This window comes from Nicotiana tabacum, chromosome 20 (genome assembly GCF_000715075.1).
Source record: "Nicotiana tabacum cultivar K326 chromosome 20, ASM71507v2, whole genome shotgun sequence".
Lineage (NCBI taxonomy): Eukaryota > Viridiplantae > Streptophyta > Magnoliopsida > Solanales > Solanaceae > Nicotiana > Nicotiana tabacum.
The window spans coordinates 1,013,678-1,028,880 of record NC_134099.1 but is presented as its reverse complement, the minus strand read 5'-3'; the positions used below and the strand labels follow the sequence as shown (position 1 = coordinate 1,028,880).

At 38.4% G+C, this 15,203-nt stretch overlaps 2 protein-coding genes across 2 annotated transcripts; both read right to left on the bottom strand.

Moving 5' to 3' along the window:
• Window positions 1–2,994: 2,994 nt before the first annotated feature.
• LOC107766402 (fruit protein pKIWI502-like) lies at window positions 2,995–9,162 on the bottom strand. The gene is made up of 5 exons (XM_016585181.2): window positions 8,403–9,162; window positions 7,387–7,486; window positions 7,181–7,276; window positions 7,005–7,085; window positions 2,995–3,453 (listed from the first exon to the last, which is right to left on the bottom strand). Exons 1-5 carry the CDS (start codon window positions 8,984–8,986, stop codon window positions 3,391–3,393), a joined length of 924 nt encoding a protein of 307 aa, XP_016440667.1. The 5' UTR covers window positions 8,987–9,162; the 3' UTR covers window positions 2,995–3,390.
• Window positions 9,163–9,952: 790 nt separating this feature from the next.
• Window positions 9,953–14,116, bottom strand: LOC107766401 (ATP synthase subunit beta, mitochondrial). Its single transcript, XM_016585180.2, has 9 exons — window positions 13,505–14,116; window positions 12,305–12,380; window positions 12,127–12,215; window positions 11,866–11,983; window positions 11,671–11,774; window positions 11,413–11,571; window positions 11,095–11,319; window positions 10,686–10,997; window positions 9,953–10,353 (listed from the first exon to the last, which is right to left on the bottom strand). The coding sequence occupies exons 1-9, from the start codon at window positions 13,976–13,978 to the stop codon at window positions 10,240–10,242; spliced, it is 1,671 nt and encodes a 556-aa protein (XP_016440666.1). The 5' UTR covers window positions 13,979–14,116; the 3' UTR covers window positions 9,953–10,239.
• Between the last annotated feature and the right edge of the window lie 1,087 nt (window positions 14,117–15,203).

Genomic DNA, 15,203 nt, shown 5'->3' with positions numbered 1-15,203 from the left:
AAATCCGCTACTTGCACAACATTTATATACATTATCAGAGCAAATGGAAAGACTTATTCAAACAAACAGAAGTTCAGGCAAATGGACGGGGCACAGTTGACAAAATTCAAAGACACAAAATCAAAGCATGAACGGACTTTAACACAATCAAATGGGCCAAAACAAATAAAGAAGAGAAAGAAAATCACCTTAAATCTTGAAAAAAATCAAAACCTCAAACTCGGACTTGGACAACTTTCTTAAGGCTGAACGGGCTTTAATCGAAGTGTTTCTCAAATGAGAGACACTTTGATTAAAGTCCATCAGACCTTAACCTCTTTGGTTTGAACCGGTTTGAACCAGTGACGAGGGACCTTGTGGTTTCAAAACTCAGATCTAATATTCGTGCTTCCCTGGTTAGATTCGGACCAAACCAAGTATGGTTTGGTCACGAGGAAGGTCCGGGGAGTGTCTGGTATGAAGCTGGGGTTGTTTGGTGTAGATCGAGTTTTGACTCGAATCTTCAAATGAAGATTCGAGGACCTGGGGGTGATTCGAACCAAACGGTTAACAGGTCTATGTTCAGGGTGGTGAGGGGGTTCTATGGTGTTCATGGCGAGGTCACCGGCGTTCATGCCGCCGGTTTTCATGGTGGGGGATACAAGGGCGGCTCTAGGGTTTGAAGGGGATGAGGTTGAAGACGAAGGCTGGGGTTCGGATAGGGGGGCAGGGTAGGATTATGGCCTTATATAGTTAATGGGTGGATTGATCTCGACCGTTAGATCAATCTAGATCTACGGTCTGGATCTGATAGCTTAAGTGGAACGGTGTCGTTTCAAGGGTAAAGGGTTGGGGTCGGTCCGGGTAAGATGGGTCGGGTTTATTGATGGGTTATGGGGAATTGATCTTGGCCGTTGATCACTCTGAGATCAACGGCCCAGATCAGGCACGACTCAAACGACGTCGTTTGGACGTCCTGGGCATCAGGTGGCCTGGACCGGGCAGGCCTGGGTCTTGGGCTGTTTGTTTGGGCCAATTTTGTTAAAATTGGCCCAAGTCCGGAAGGGAAGGGGTCTTTTCTTTATTTTATTTTTTTTTTATTTTTTTTTATTATTATTTATTTTAAAACAAAACTAAGCCAAAAAAAATCAAATTAAAATTAAATACACACTCAAATACAATTATTTGCACACACACTAAAATATTTCAAAATAGGTAAAGTCAAACCAAATAAAATCACGGACGAAAATGCCTATTCATGATTTTCTATTTAACGACCGGATTACGGTTTGAATTATGCAGGACACATATATTTTTTTTTTGAATTTTATTTTAATAAAGTAAATAAATAAAAATGGGCCAAAGTCACAAATAAATCAACAAGGTGCCGCACAGAAATCCGAAATTGTACAGCAGGGCCAATTATATATTTTTTTTTATTTCTTTTTGGAGCGATTGTCGTGCGAAAACAAAAATCACGTGCTCACAGTGGTTAGGCCTGCCTGGGTGGTGCAGAGAAAAAAAAGAAGAGAAAACTAAAAATATAAAAAAAAATAAAGTAAATAATTTTTTTTTGAGGGGATTTGCGGGGGTTAGGGTGGGCGGTGAAAAAAAGAATTGAAAATAAAAAAAAAATTAAAATTGGAGTAACTAAGTAAATTTCTAGATAAGTTGGATTGATATCCTTTTGTTTTGGGTGAGTTTCATGGGTTGTATTTAGGCTGCTTAATGAGTCAAAATGGGCTAAAAAAAATAATGGGTTAACTTGGGCTCCGCCCAAATTGACCCATGACGTAAAATGTTTGTAGCCTAAACCATTAATCTCTGAGCAGATTGGACGGGTTGGACGAGTTTGGACTCAAATTGCCACCTCTAACCGTATCACCGTTCCAACCATAAGCATCACCACTCAGATGAAGTGTCCAAGGACAAGCATCAACCCCACGACGAGAAAGAGAAAAATGATGAGCCAGTGGAACGTGGTTCTGAGGTGCGCAAGGAAAGTGATGGTAATGGTGCTCATGATATTCAGAATGCTTAGGATGTTATTATGACTTATGACTACTTGCACTCAATTCATGTTGTTTTCCATTTAACTTCATTCTGTGGAGACTGTAAACTGCCATTGCGAATTACAGTTGTGCTGTAATTTGTTTCGATTGGAGGTCTAAAGCCCGTATTTCATCAATACAGTTGAATATTTCTACAGACCAGCACATTTATGATACTAGTGATTCTGCTATTGATTAACAGAGTAACTTCGTGTGGCGAAATATTCCCTTTTTTTAGTGGCACTTGCATGTAATTATCAGTTTTGCTGTGATTATACTAGGGTGCTTAGTATGATATGACAGTGAGGTATTGTTGCTTTTGGTTAGGAGTGGCAAATGGGCGGGTCGGGTCGGGTCGGATATGGTTTGGGTTGAAAACGGGTAATAAAACGGATTAATTATGCGATCCGACCCATATTTAATACGGATAAAAAACGGGTTAACCGGCGGATAATACGGGTTACCCATATTATCCATGACTTCTTGTATATGATCACTTTTGGGAGAATTCTTAGTCTCTCTAACTTGAGGAACCCCAATTTGAGGCTTTACAAATGTAAAAGTTAGACTCATTGGTTACTTATTGGTTATCCATTTTCTAAATGGATAATATGGTTCTTATCCATATTTGACCCGTTTTTAAAAAGTTCATTATCCAACCCATTTTTTAATGGATAATATGGGTGGTTAACTGTTTTCTTTAAACCATTTTGCCAGTCCTACTTTTGGTTGGTAAATTCCAATCTAAGATATTGTTATGTCACGAGCGGCTTGCTATGCTTTATTAGTAGTGTCTCTCTTATAGCCAATCATAAGCGATCAAGCAGAAGTAAATTATTCTCTTTTACTTAATTTGATACGCAAATTAGCTCTATCAGGAATAGCTTTTTCTCATTCAGTCAAATCCCATTAAATATCGATGACAGTTAAATAAATTTGTGAATTCTCAAGATTTTATACCATATTGCACCAGAAATGGTCAAAAATTTCTTGTCAATAACTCAATACAGCAACTTGATGCCTTGTGTCTTGTATATGACAAAAAGAAGGCGATTGGTTACAGGTCCAGAGGCGCTAATTACTAGCCTGCCTGCTCAATAAAACAGAAAAAAGAAAGAGCAGTCGCATTTCAGCTTTTGCCCTCTTCAGTCCTGTTTATCCACCATTGATTGCATTAAAAGATGCTTCACCTCCTGAAAAGGAGCAGTTACTGAGAATTGGACTTTGTATAGGCTGACGAGAAGAGTCGTACATTATGCTGTTCCATGCTGGATTCCTTGTAGCCAGCAGGTGACATTCAATGAATTGAGGTTTTATACTAGACAATAATACAACACGATGAACCAAAAAATATTTTTGTTTAGAAGTTCTTCAGAATCTTCTCGGTTGAGACTCCATCTGCTACAAGAAGAGCAGTCACCTCCTGCAAGAAGAGTCAAAGGATACAAATTGTAAATCTGAGCCAATGATCCAAAACATATTGATGCTTATGTTCTTGAAAGTGAAAATTTCTTCACACATGTCAGGTAATAGTACATGGCAATCGTAAACCAAGTTTGTTGAACTTTCAACCAGAACAAAGTAGAAAATACTCTTTCCTACAAAAATAAAGCAGTTCACTATAAATACGCTAGAAGTTATAACAATTTCTGGCTTATGGATTCTCACACTCTGATTTTACTAAACGGTGAAAGTTGCAGAAATTCTACTTGAAAGTTGTCTATTTGTTTGAATATTTTGGTCACAAACTTCATCAACTTACAGTCAGAGAAGTCGCTAAGTTTTACTCCTACTTTCTCATCAAACGTCTTCAGATATCAAATAACAGTTTTGACTTTTGAGTGTGGATACATCTATCACTAGGATATATTGATCTAATTCAAACAAAATTTACTTCCATTCGGGAAGGAGAAGAATAACAAATTTCCCTAGTTTCCTGCTGCATATTTGGGAAAAAGGAAAACATTCCCTGCATAAGATAAAAGGAGTACAATTCTGTAGACATCGCATCTATCTACCAGCTCATGCCAATCTGAAGCTGTATACACACTTAGCGAAATGCACATGCTATCGCCAGTTACCAAGTAGACCTTTCTTAATGGTATCTAAAATCCTACAGGCCTAATCCCATACAAACAGCAAACATAATCACCTTATCAATGGACAAACAGAAAGAGCTTTGCCTGTTGGAATCAGTACCCAATAACTTTTGATTAGGCAGCCCCTGGTTTCTAGTGCCACCTTAATGGTGATCACCTGGCAGGCATACTAAGTTCCCTCCATTCAGCTCCCACTCAAATGCATCAGGGAACTTTTCAGTCCTTTAGTAGGCACTAAGTTATCTTTTGGCCCAGAAGTTTCTATGCTTACATAAAATGCCCAAGTGAATATATTGACAACCAAATCCCAACCCTCAACCACCCTAATGATAAAAAGGAAACAGATTCAAGCACCTAGTATCAGTACATAACAAAGTCTTGACGAAACAATTGCAGCTGCTCAAGCACCAATTGATCCATCTCATAATAGCAACGTGCAAAAGAGAGTGTAACCAGCACGAAGAAGCACTATTGGTAATTGATACAAACTATATGCTTCCAAAAGCATTCAAGGGTTAAATAATTCATCAACATGGAAAAAGGGATAACTGAGTGCTTCAGTCTCATGAGTACAAATCTCCAAAATGGAATTCAAGGAAATATGGTTATACCAGTCCAATAGATCTAACTAAAATAACCTAAAGTTTTCTAATTACCTTCTGTTGAATTATGGTACTACTAAAATTTCAAACTATTAGAGGTGGGACACTTTTATTTATCAAATAATTTGTTTAATATGCTCCACAAGTACGGTTGAATCCTTTTTGTCTTTTTTTGCTGGACAAACATGTAGTAATGCTTTGATGATGGGTGAAGGTGAGACTTAAGACTATGGCCAGTAGGTTCGATATGTACCTGGTTGAATTACGGATACAACACCTCAATATAGCCGCATGCACTATAAATTAAGATTTGCAGCACCTATTCAAGAGCTGGGGATTTGACTTCAACAAGCCCTTTCTCGCTCCTTCTAATGTCTCAGGCAAAGGCAGTGCAGGTGAGCCTAATAGAACCCAATTCTCTTTATCACTCAATATAGCTCATGACCTGGCACGAAAAAAATTCTTAGATGGGCGGATGCGAATTTTGATCTATCAACAGAAGTTTCATTCCAATCACGGTATTAATCCCTTTTTCAATAAAAGTTGTAGTCGTGTCCTTCAATCTTTCTTTCTAGAGTGAGTCAGGCGTAAACTTTCCAAGAGGCGATAGTAGTATTTATGGACATATTCTTCAAACGGATTGCCAAGCTATCGTGATTCGCAGAGGGCTAACTATAAGTTCCCTAGGTAACATCTAGTGCTTTCAAAGGGAAAATGGGTTGTCAGAGAGCAAGAAAGAGTTCCTATTTCTTCTCAAAGCCTGGGCATAACTCTATAATCTTACATCCCAAGTACACCAACCGCATGAGTTCATTTGGTCGTACTAGTCTAGACGTAACCTACTCATATGGAAGATTATCCGATAAACCTTACCATCATGAATTCTGGTGCTATCCGCCAAATCAATAGCTAAACGTGAAAACAATTCTAGCTTACTTGAAGCTAAATCTCTAAAATAGTACACTCACTGGATTGCTTGATAAGAAAAAATGTCATGGAATGTATTTCATGATAACATGATGCAACTCACAGTCTAAGACCGTCTACCAAAGTTCCACATCAACAGCGTTCGACTTAAGTGTTCATCATACCGTTTTTTACCCTTCTCTAGGCATGTCATAGCACCAACTTTCCTAAGATATTAGTCTCGTTTCAATTTTCAAACTGACTAAACTCATGTCCAAAACATAATATATCCAAAGAAGTCTGTCATTAAGTGAGTCCTAAACCACTAAGTTCTACAATCCTATTTCACAGAAATATATCCAGGCAAGCCTCTTGTCTCACGAAAAAAGATTTATTTTATCAAATTTTATTACGCGAAAAGTCTTAAGACTCACAATTTAGCATTCATTCATATTATAGTTCTTATTCAATCAAAATTCAACTTATTTTTTTCTACTTTTGTTCTTAAGTTATTGACTACTAGCTTCATTAATCATCCAAGTATGAGGTAAAATACAATGAGAATCACAAAAAATGAGGAACACTAAATTAATGAAGGCAATAGGATACGAGAAAAGCTGTAGCATTTTGCAGAAACTACCAAAAAGCATCTCATGGATTGTGTAAAGCCACAAAGTATTTTTGGGAGTTCACCACTTAACAGTTAAATGAAGGGTAGATCCCCGTGCACTGTTTTCCTTGCAAGAGACAACATTGGCAGTACACCAAAATCCAAATTGGATTTTCAACCAGCCAATGTTATAAATCCAAAATGCATATCTGGCAAAGCCATCGTAAACTATCAAGTACATCAACCACACAAAATTATCACATTAACTGGTGATGAGAATCACTTCTTTTGCTTGTCTTCTTAATCAACAACAACCCAGTAATAATCCCACTAGTGGGGTCCGGGGAGGGTAGAGTGTACGCAGACCTTACCCCTACAACATAAAATTTTCCCATCCATTGGATGTAATTTAAAAGACTAATTTCTTTGCGGTTGTGGATCCCTAGCTCAGGGTTACTGTTGAGCACAGCTTTGTAGCAATAGTGGTCTACATTAATGCTGGTCAATGTCAAAATTATCAGTTTTCTTAATGCTAATCTACAGTTAACAAAGCAAACATTTGTGTTTGCTCTAGAATTTTGGGATCGAATCTCAGCTCTCTTGATTCTAAGATGAATAGAAACGTGGAGGTCAAGTAGCTGTTAGACAAAAACAAGTGCAAAACAAGAAAGACTATTGGCCTCTCCATAATGGATAAAGAGCAAGGAAGGACACAAAATATGATGAACAAATACTTTAAAGTAAACTAACTACAAACCTCAGCCATTTGCTTTTGACCACAGAGTACTGCTCCAGTGGATTGAGGACTAAAAATGTTTTTAGCTCGGGCAAATGCGGCCTGCAAAAGCAGATGGTGAAACAAATTTTATTGCTGAGCAACAGATAAAATCAAAATAAGATTATTAGAAGATACAAATGTAAACATATCATTACCTGAACAAAGCCACGTTCGCCTGTCCAAGCATCATCAGGCTGAGACAACACCGGCACAACCTTTACCCCAGAGGATGCCCAGTTCTCAAACCTATCCTATAAAAGTAAAAGGACGAAGAAATCAAACAACAGATACAAAGTTTTATCTTGTATTTCTGCCACAAGGAAGAAAGAAATTGTCTACATCTTGCGAGCACACAACAAACCTGGTATGCCATTCTCTTCAAATTCCTTGCACCATAATATAGCCGAACATCAGATCTCTTGTCTGCACTAAATCCTGCTTCAATCAGCGATCGAATTGGGCTGCCAAAAACAGATTAAAGATAAAGGAGTGAGATGCAGGAGAAAGAAAAACAACACTAAAAAATAGAACAAAGACAAATATACAAACTAACATATTTGCCAACATCCACTACACAAATGCCATATGGTAGTCAGGAATTACGAGTGTGATACATAACTGCATGATAAAGACTTAAGCCATGTTATACTACAAAAAGTAGGCTTGCAGCTGTAGAGCTGATCACCTCTAGTCCACTACCAGATTCAAGATTGCAGCTTTCAGTCTTGGCGAACTTCAACTTTATGATAATCATTAGTCACTAAAAGATCAAAGAACACATCTAACCAGCTTACTGAAATGAAGTACAAAAGAACACCCAAAGCTAATCTAAAGTTTACATGGCATCTCACACCTCTAACCTCAAGCATAATGAGAAAGCATCTAGCAACTACGGTACAAGTTGAGTTGCATAACAATAGGCTTACCTAGTAGATGTTTTGCAGATTCTCTTTTTTCTTGTTCTTTTTCTTTTTTTCTTTTTTTTTTGACTATGGTAGATTTTCTACAGGTTCTCCTTCCAAAAGCAAGCTCATTTACAGCTTACTCCACTGTGCAATTTACTCAAAATTAACTATATAATCTCAACAACCATAAAAACAGGTTCTTGCATAAATGAACTATTGGTAAATCATCCATTCAATTTAAACTCACTCTGAATATATAACTTATCCTGAACCAGATCTTTCAAACAATCTCATACACTGAACAGCACAACTAAAACAAGAAATCCTTCTCTACATTGTAGCACAAACAGAACTACAAAATAGCACATTATATAGAAAAATAAGTACAAAAATAAAGCTAAAACATTAGGTTTTTATTAGGAATAAGAAAGAGCAAGTAATTATCAAAAAATTCAAAGCATTAGGAGTTCACCTAATTCCGGATCCGGTAGCGAAGATTAAAACCGTTTGATACTTCTCTGGCGGAGATATTTGATCCAAATCAAAGCCTTTCCCCATGACCTGACTCAACTCCACAACATCGCCTTTCTGAAGTCCACAGAGGAGCTCCGCGGTGGATCCGGAGATACTTTTTATGAGGAATTCAAATACGCCTTTGGAAGAAGCAAGCGACGGCGGCGATGCGATTGCTAAAAACGCCGGCTTCTCAACGTCGGGAATGCGGAGCTGAAGGTACTGACCGGCTTTAGTGTGTGAGGCGGCGAGGTCAGGAGAGTCAGATACGTCGATAGTGACGTGGAAGAGAGCTTCGTCGGCGGCGGGTGAAACGGTGACGAGGGGTGCGGTTGTCCAGAGGTTCGTGTCCTGACGGACGGCGGCAGCGGAAATGGAAAGACGGCGGCGAAACTGGTGGCGGAGTTGGTGGTGGAGAGGTCTAAGGAGGGTCATGGATGAAGAAGGGTGGAGTGATTGGATGTGTGAGGGAGCATGGGAACTAAGGTGCGATAGAGTGGGATAATTAGGAAATGGAGAAAGGGAGAGAGAAAGGATTGACATTTTCAATTATATGTTGTGGAGATGTGTTGGGGAGAAAGTTAGCGCCGCCGAGAAGGATGGGCGGGTAATAGAAATTCAGAATACGCCGGCGGGCGTGGATTTTTAGCCAATAAATTGTTGGTTTCCACGTGTTCACTTCTTGATAAGTTTTTGAGACCCTAGTGTATGTTCCTTGCTTCTCCATTTCCATTTTAAGTAGAGGAAAATCTATTTCGTCAACATGTATAATGCCTTCATCTTTTGAACATAAAACATAGTAATATTTTAGGGAACCATTTCTAAAAATATTACAACACGTCCTTAATTTTTTATTTTTCTTTCTATCAATGGTAAACCTACAAACTACAAATCAATGTTCGAACCTTGAAACAAACTAATTGCTTGTATTAGGAAAAAATGTCTACATCACACCCCTTGAGATACAGTTTTTCCATACAGTTTTTCCCAAACGCTACGTTAATGCCGAGGCCGCCCCTTTTTTTTCTTCATGTAATTCTTTTATCCGATCTGCATAAAAAAGATAACTAAACGAGAACAAATGACTAAGAATGAAGAAATTCGTTCATCCCACAATCCCACCATACCCTTATATAACATAGCTCACGATCCGACTAGAGATTCTAGGTTCCGATCCAACTATGTAGCCCTTGGATACAAGGGATAACAAAATTAAGACACTAGAAAAATAAATTAACATAGAGGACAGCATGTAGTTATGCCATTTTGCATCCACGAAATATACGTGTGGTTTCATTTTGGAAAATACCCATGTGACCAGATTTCTACTCCAAATCAATTCGAGTAGGCATGTCTACCAAACAATCTTCATTGGCTCCCAAGAATTGTCAACATAAGTGCAACTTCAAGACTCTTTTGTGTAGACCAAACTACCGACTGATCGCCATGAATGTTATGCTACTTTCAAAAGGCATTCAGAATGAAAGTGACGTAAAGAAATCCCTCATAAACTGGGCAACCAACATTCTCAAGATTAATTCAAAGTAAAATATACAAGTTCGCCGTTTTACCCCCTTTATTTTGCGACATAACAGAGCGTCAAGGGTGGGTGTTTGGCAAGTAGGCCTTAGCTCCATGTCTTCCCTATCACAATTCCGGATTGCATATAAAAACAAAAACCAGAAAATCTTGGACCCTTGGTCCTCTCAAAAAGAATCCAAAGTGTCACAGAAACTTAAATTATTTCTGTAGTTATCGATGAAAGATAATGAAAGAAAGTCACTGGAGTCCATAATCTAAGCTGCAGATTCCTTGGCAATCTTCTCTGCCTTGGCAATGACCTCATCGATTCCACCAACCATATAGAATGACTGTTCTGAAAGATCATCGTATTTTCCATCCAAGACTCCCTGGAAAAATCAATCACAGAAATAATCAGTATCAGATGCCAGCAAGTTAGATCAGACTCGAATATGCACATAGCAAGATTTATCATCTCGAATAAACTCCACCAAAAACTTAAAATAATTTAGAATATAATTGGAAATAGCTTCACCTCTCAACATACTGAAGAGGTAGACAAGGCAATCAGGAGATGTAACAGTAACAAAAGGGTATGGTAGAAGAAGAATTGATTCAAAGTAGACTACCCAAGTGTTTTAAGATCCAAGTGACTTTCTTTTTATGAGTTTTAACCAACCATAATAACGGACGACAAGATTCCAAATTTGAGATTCATTACCTGGAAACTGTTAATGCTCTCCTTCAAGTCAACATACTTTCCAGGGGCACCCGTGAAAACTTCAGCAACATGGAAAGGCTGACTAAGGAATCTTTGGATTTTACGTGCACGGGCAACAGTCATCTTATCATCTTCACTAAGCTCATCCATACCCAAAATGGCAATAATATCTTGAAGATTCTTGTAGTTCTGAAGAACTTTCTGTACCCCACGAGCAGTATTGTAGTGGTCTTCTCCCAAAATGTGAGGTGAGAGCATACGAGATGTAGAATCAAGAGGATCGACAGCAGGGTAAATACCTAGCTCAGAAATCTGGAATTCAAATATATGAAGTTAGAAAATTTAAGGCAAACTCTACAAGGGGTGAAATATAAAGTTACAGAGCAAGTGACGTTATGGCATTATATACTTGACGGGACAAGACAGTTGTGGCATCCAAATGAGCAAAGGTAGTTGCAGGGGCAGGATCTGTCAAGTCATCAGCAGGCACATAAATAGCTTGGACTGATGTAATAGAACCTTTCTTGGTTGTAGTGATACGCTCTTGAAGACCTCCAAGATCTGTAGCCAAAGTTGGTTGATAACCGACAGCGGATGGGATACGACCAAGCAAAGCAGACACCTCTGAGTTAGCCTGTTTCAATGCAGAAGCAACAGGTTTAGCAAGGGTGAAATTTGCATATTTAAGGAAACTTCAGCCATCATTCAGCCTCATAGGCAAGCCAACCTGGGTAAATCTGAAAATGTTGTCAATGAAGAGAAGCACATCCTGCCCCTCAGCATCTCTGAAGTGCTCAGCCACAGTCAAGCCTGTAAGACCAACACGGGCACGAGCACCAGGGGGCTCATTCATTTGACCGTACACAAGAGCGCACTTGCTTTCACTCTGATAAAACCAATAAGACAAAATGTCAACAATGGTCTGGAATAACACTGTAGGCTAAAGGGGTAAAGCAAATAACTTCTGATTAAATAGGACGCGTACTTGCTTGTCACCAAGCTTAATGACACCACTTTCAATCATTTCCCTGTACAAATCATTGCCCTCACGAGTGCGTTCACCAACACCAGCAAAGACAGAGAAACCACCTGAAGAAAAAAGTCAATCCTCTGACAGATAAGCTTCACACACTAATTTATATTTGAGCTAACAAGAAGAAAACTCGGAAGTAGCACTAACCGTGCGCTTTTGCAACGTTGTTAATCAGTTCCATAATAAGCACAGTCTTCCCAACACCAGCACCACCAAAAAGCCCAATCTTTCCTCCCCTTTGGTAAGGGGCAAGAAGATCAACAACCTGGTCAGAAGTCAAACAGCGATAATGAAATTGACATCGTATGTCATAAATGTCAAATAAGAGTTACACTTCAGGAACCATTATATGGTCAGAAAAGGTGATGGAAACGAGAGCACTGACTAAAATTATTTTGATTAGCATACCTTGATACCAGTAACGAGAATTTGTTGTTCAGTTGCCTGCTCAACAAAGGCAGGAGCTTCACGATGAATTGGCAAAAAGTGATCGGTGTCTGCAGCAATTTTTAGAGAGAGAAATGCAATGTTTAGAACCATTCACGTGGACAATTTAGAGAAGGGATAAACGGCATTTAAAACTTACTAATGTCGCCTCTCTCATCAATAGGCTCTCCAATGACATTAATAATACGACCAAGGGTGGCTCTACCAACAGGGACCTGGAATCACAATGGAAACCATCAATTTCTGCACAAAATATGCAGCAAGTGAATGCCAGACCAATCTATTTATCTGCACTCCCACTGAAAGCAGGATATCAACTGAGATGAAACAACAATTACTATGCCTCAACTCCAAACTCTCCAAACTAGTTGCGGTAGGCTATAAGTTCTCAGTATCAATTCTGCTCCATTGGAACAATGTTTCATTCCATTACTCAATAATTTTTCTTTTAGGAGAAAACAGAAGAAAGACAACAAAATTTTAGAACTGAACTCACGCGTAAAAGGAAACGACAAATAAGAAAAGACTACATTCTCCCGGGGGAGGAGGAGGAGGGGGAGGAGGAGAAACAAAAACAATTTTGAAGAACAGACATGTTAGAAGAACAAAAGAGTTGCACAGCAGGAGTCTCTTTCTCATTCAAGTAAGAGAAAATAAGTGAAATGGGAAAATTTTCACAACATTTTACAAGGAAAATGATCTTTCAGAAACGAAAGGATGTGTAATACAGTGGCAAATCCGTTCATCAGTTGAAGCGAAGAACTGTATCTCTTCTTGTTGTGAATAGACATGAGTAACTCCACAAACCAGTAGGTGCCCATTCAGAATTTCAACATACTCCATTCAATAAAAAATACAGCTCTTACGAGAAAAACAAACATATTTACACACATCTGAATCCATACTAGGATAACCAGACACAGGCACTATATTTGGGAGCAAAGAAATGCCCATTACTATATCATAAGCAAACCTATAAACCATACACTCCGCTCTAGTTACACATTTGCAGCTTCAAAAAACTCCTAGGTTTTTACTTTTTGGTATATTCTTCCCAAACTTTCAATAAAATGTTGTTACTTTATCAAAAAAACTTCAAACAAACTCCTATCAGTATGAAAATAATCCTCCTAGGATTAGCCCACCAAACCAGAAATCTAGATCAATAAAATATTTCAATCAATTTCAACATAAATCAGTGAATTAAACCATACATCATGTAGAATAATTAAATAAAATCGGTCCCCAGCCACCATACAAAAATAGATCACTATCACATTGCCGAATTCCTTAAGAAATGTATGTTCTAAACCAGTAAAGCAAAGATCAGCGCACTCACAGTGATAGGAGAGCCAGTATTGAGGACACGTTGACCACGAACAAGACCTTCAGTACCATCCATAGCAATAGTCCTAACCATATTCTCACCCAAATGCTGAGCAACCTCAAGCACAAGCCGGATCTGGTTATCCAAAACCTCAAGCGCCGTAAGGATCGGAGGCAAACCTTCATCGAATCTCACATCTACGACGGCACCAATAACCTGACACACTTTCCCGATCGAACCAGCGCCGGTGAATTCATCGGTGATTTTCCCAGTAGGTTCATTACCGGAAGGTTTAGGAGGAGTCGCCTTCGGCTTCTCAGCAGCAGCTGAGGTAGCGTACTTAACGGCACGGTTTAAGAGGAATCCTTTCGGTGAGGCCCGTGAAGTAGTTCTGGGAATGGAATTTGCTAATGGAGATCTGGAAATAGCGCCGCCGCGTTGGGCGGTTGATCGGAGGAGAGAGGCTAGAAGCCTCCGAGAAGACATGGTGAGGTTAGGGTTTGGTCTATAGAGAGAGAAAGGTGAGGTGTAGAGAGAGAAAGAGAGAGTGCTAGGGTTAATGAGAATGAGCAGAGAGACGACTTTTTATCTGTAGAGGTGATGGCAGCAGTGTGTGTGTGTGTGAGAGAGACTGTCACCTCTTCACTGCTTTTACTTTTTTACTGTGTAGGGAAAACGAGGAGCATTTGAATTTGCCTTTTTTTCATTTTTCTAAACAATTTACTTATTACTTGGAGTTGACAACGAAAATTCTCAACTTTTGGGCAAATAATTCGGATGTTATATTGTTCACTTGCTTGGTTAATTTATACACATTATTCGTTACAATTTTATTTTTCTCATGAGTAAAATTTACTGTAAAAATAGCACGGTATAGCCAGTTTTCGAACTGGTCATTCGAAAATAGTCAGTATTTATGAAGTCAATGAAAAATAGTCACTATTTTGCTGCAACAAAGACCGGTCCAACATAATATACTGAGTTCGGTGCACCTGTGTATGAACTCCAGCATATTATGTTGGACCAGTATACTTTGCTGACTCCAGTATAATATACTGGAGACTGGAGCACCGGTGCTCCAAACTCCAGTAGATTATACTGGACAATTAAACTTGCTGGAACTCCAGTATATTATGCTGGAGTTCTAGTGTACTTATGCGGGAACTCCATCATATTATGCTGGAGTTCCAGCCAGCATATTTATCCTGGAACTCCAGTATAATATGCTGGAACTCCAGTATAATATACTGGCGTATTTTTCAGCTTTTGAACAGTGTTTTCGCTCAGATTTATCTTTATATGAAAAGTGACTAAATTTCGATTACTTTTGAAACTGAGCTATTTTTGAACGACCAGTTGTAAATCTGTCTATTTTTGAATTTCTCCCAAATTTACCTGCACTCTTGTTGATAATAAAGTGATAATATAATCTTAATATTTAAATTTAAAGTAAAAATACATAATATCATTTAATCTTTTATATGGACTTGTAATATATCAAACTAAAAGCTTAACGAGTAATAATCGTTACATTATAATTTTTGCAGCATTAATTGTTGTATTATTAATCGTTACGTTATTATTATGTTCATAAGTAATCACTAAATCAATTGATAATTTTATTGGCTCGTCTACCAGTTATACCATATGAACAGCAATGTGAAAATTTATTTTTACGGAGGATATAATGTAAAATAAAATTTTTATAGTA

Excerpts from the sequence above, each read along its gene's own strand:
- LOC107766402 (XM_016585181.2), bottom strand. The coding sequence starts at position 8,986 with ATGTCAATCCTTTCTCTCTCCCTTTCTCCATTTCCTAATTATCCCACT. Across the intron at positions 7,487-8,402 it reads GCTACCGGATCCGGAATTAG|CCCAATTCGATCGCTGATTG; the intron begins GTGAACTCCTAA and ends TGTTTTTGGCAG. Across the intron at positions 7,086-7,180 it reads GCGAACGTGGCTTTGTTCAG|GCCGCATTTGCCCGAGCTAA; the intron begins GTAATGATATGT and ends CTGCTTTTGCAG.
- LOC107766401 (XM_016585180.2), bottom strand. The coding sequence starts at position 13,978 with ATGTCTTCTCGGAGGCTTCTAGCCTCTCTCCTCCGATCAACCGCCCAA. Across the intron at positions 12,381-13,504 it reads ATACTGGCTCTCCTATCACT|GTCCCTGTTGGTAGAGCCAC; the intron begins GTGAGTGCGCTG and ends TTGTGATTCCAG. Across the intron at positions 11,984-12,126 it reads TTCTCGTTACTGGTATCAAG|GTTGTTGATCTTCTTGCCCC; the intron begins GTATGCTAATCA and ends ACTTCTGACCAG.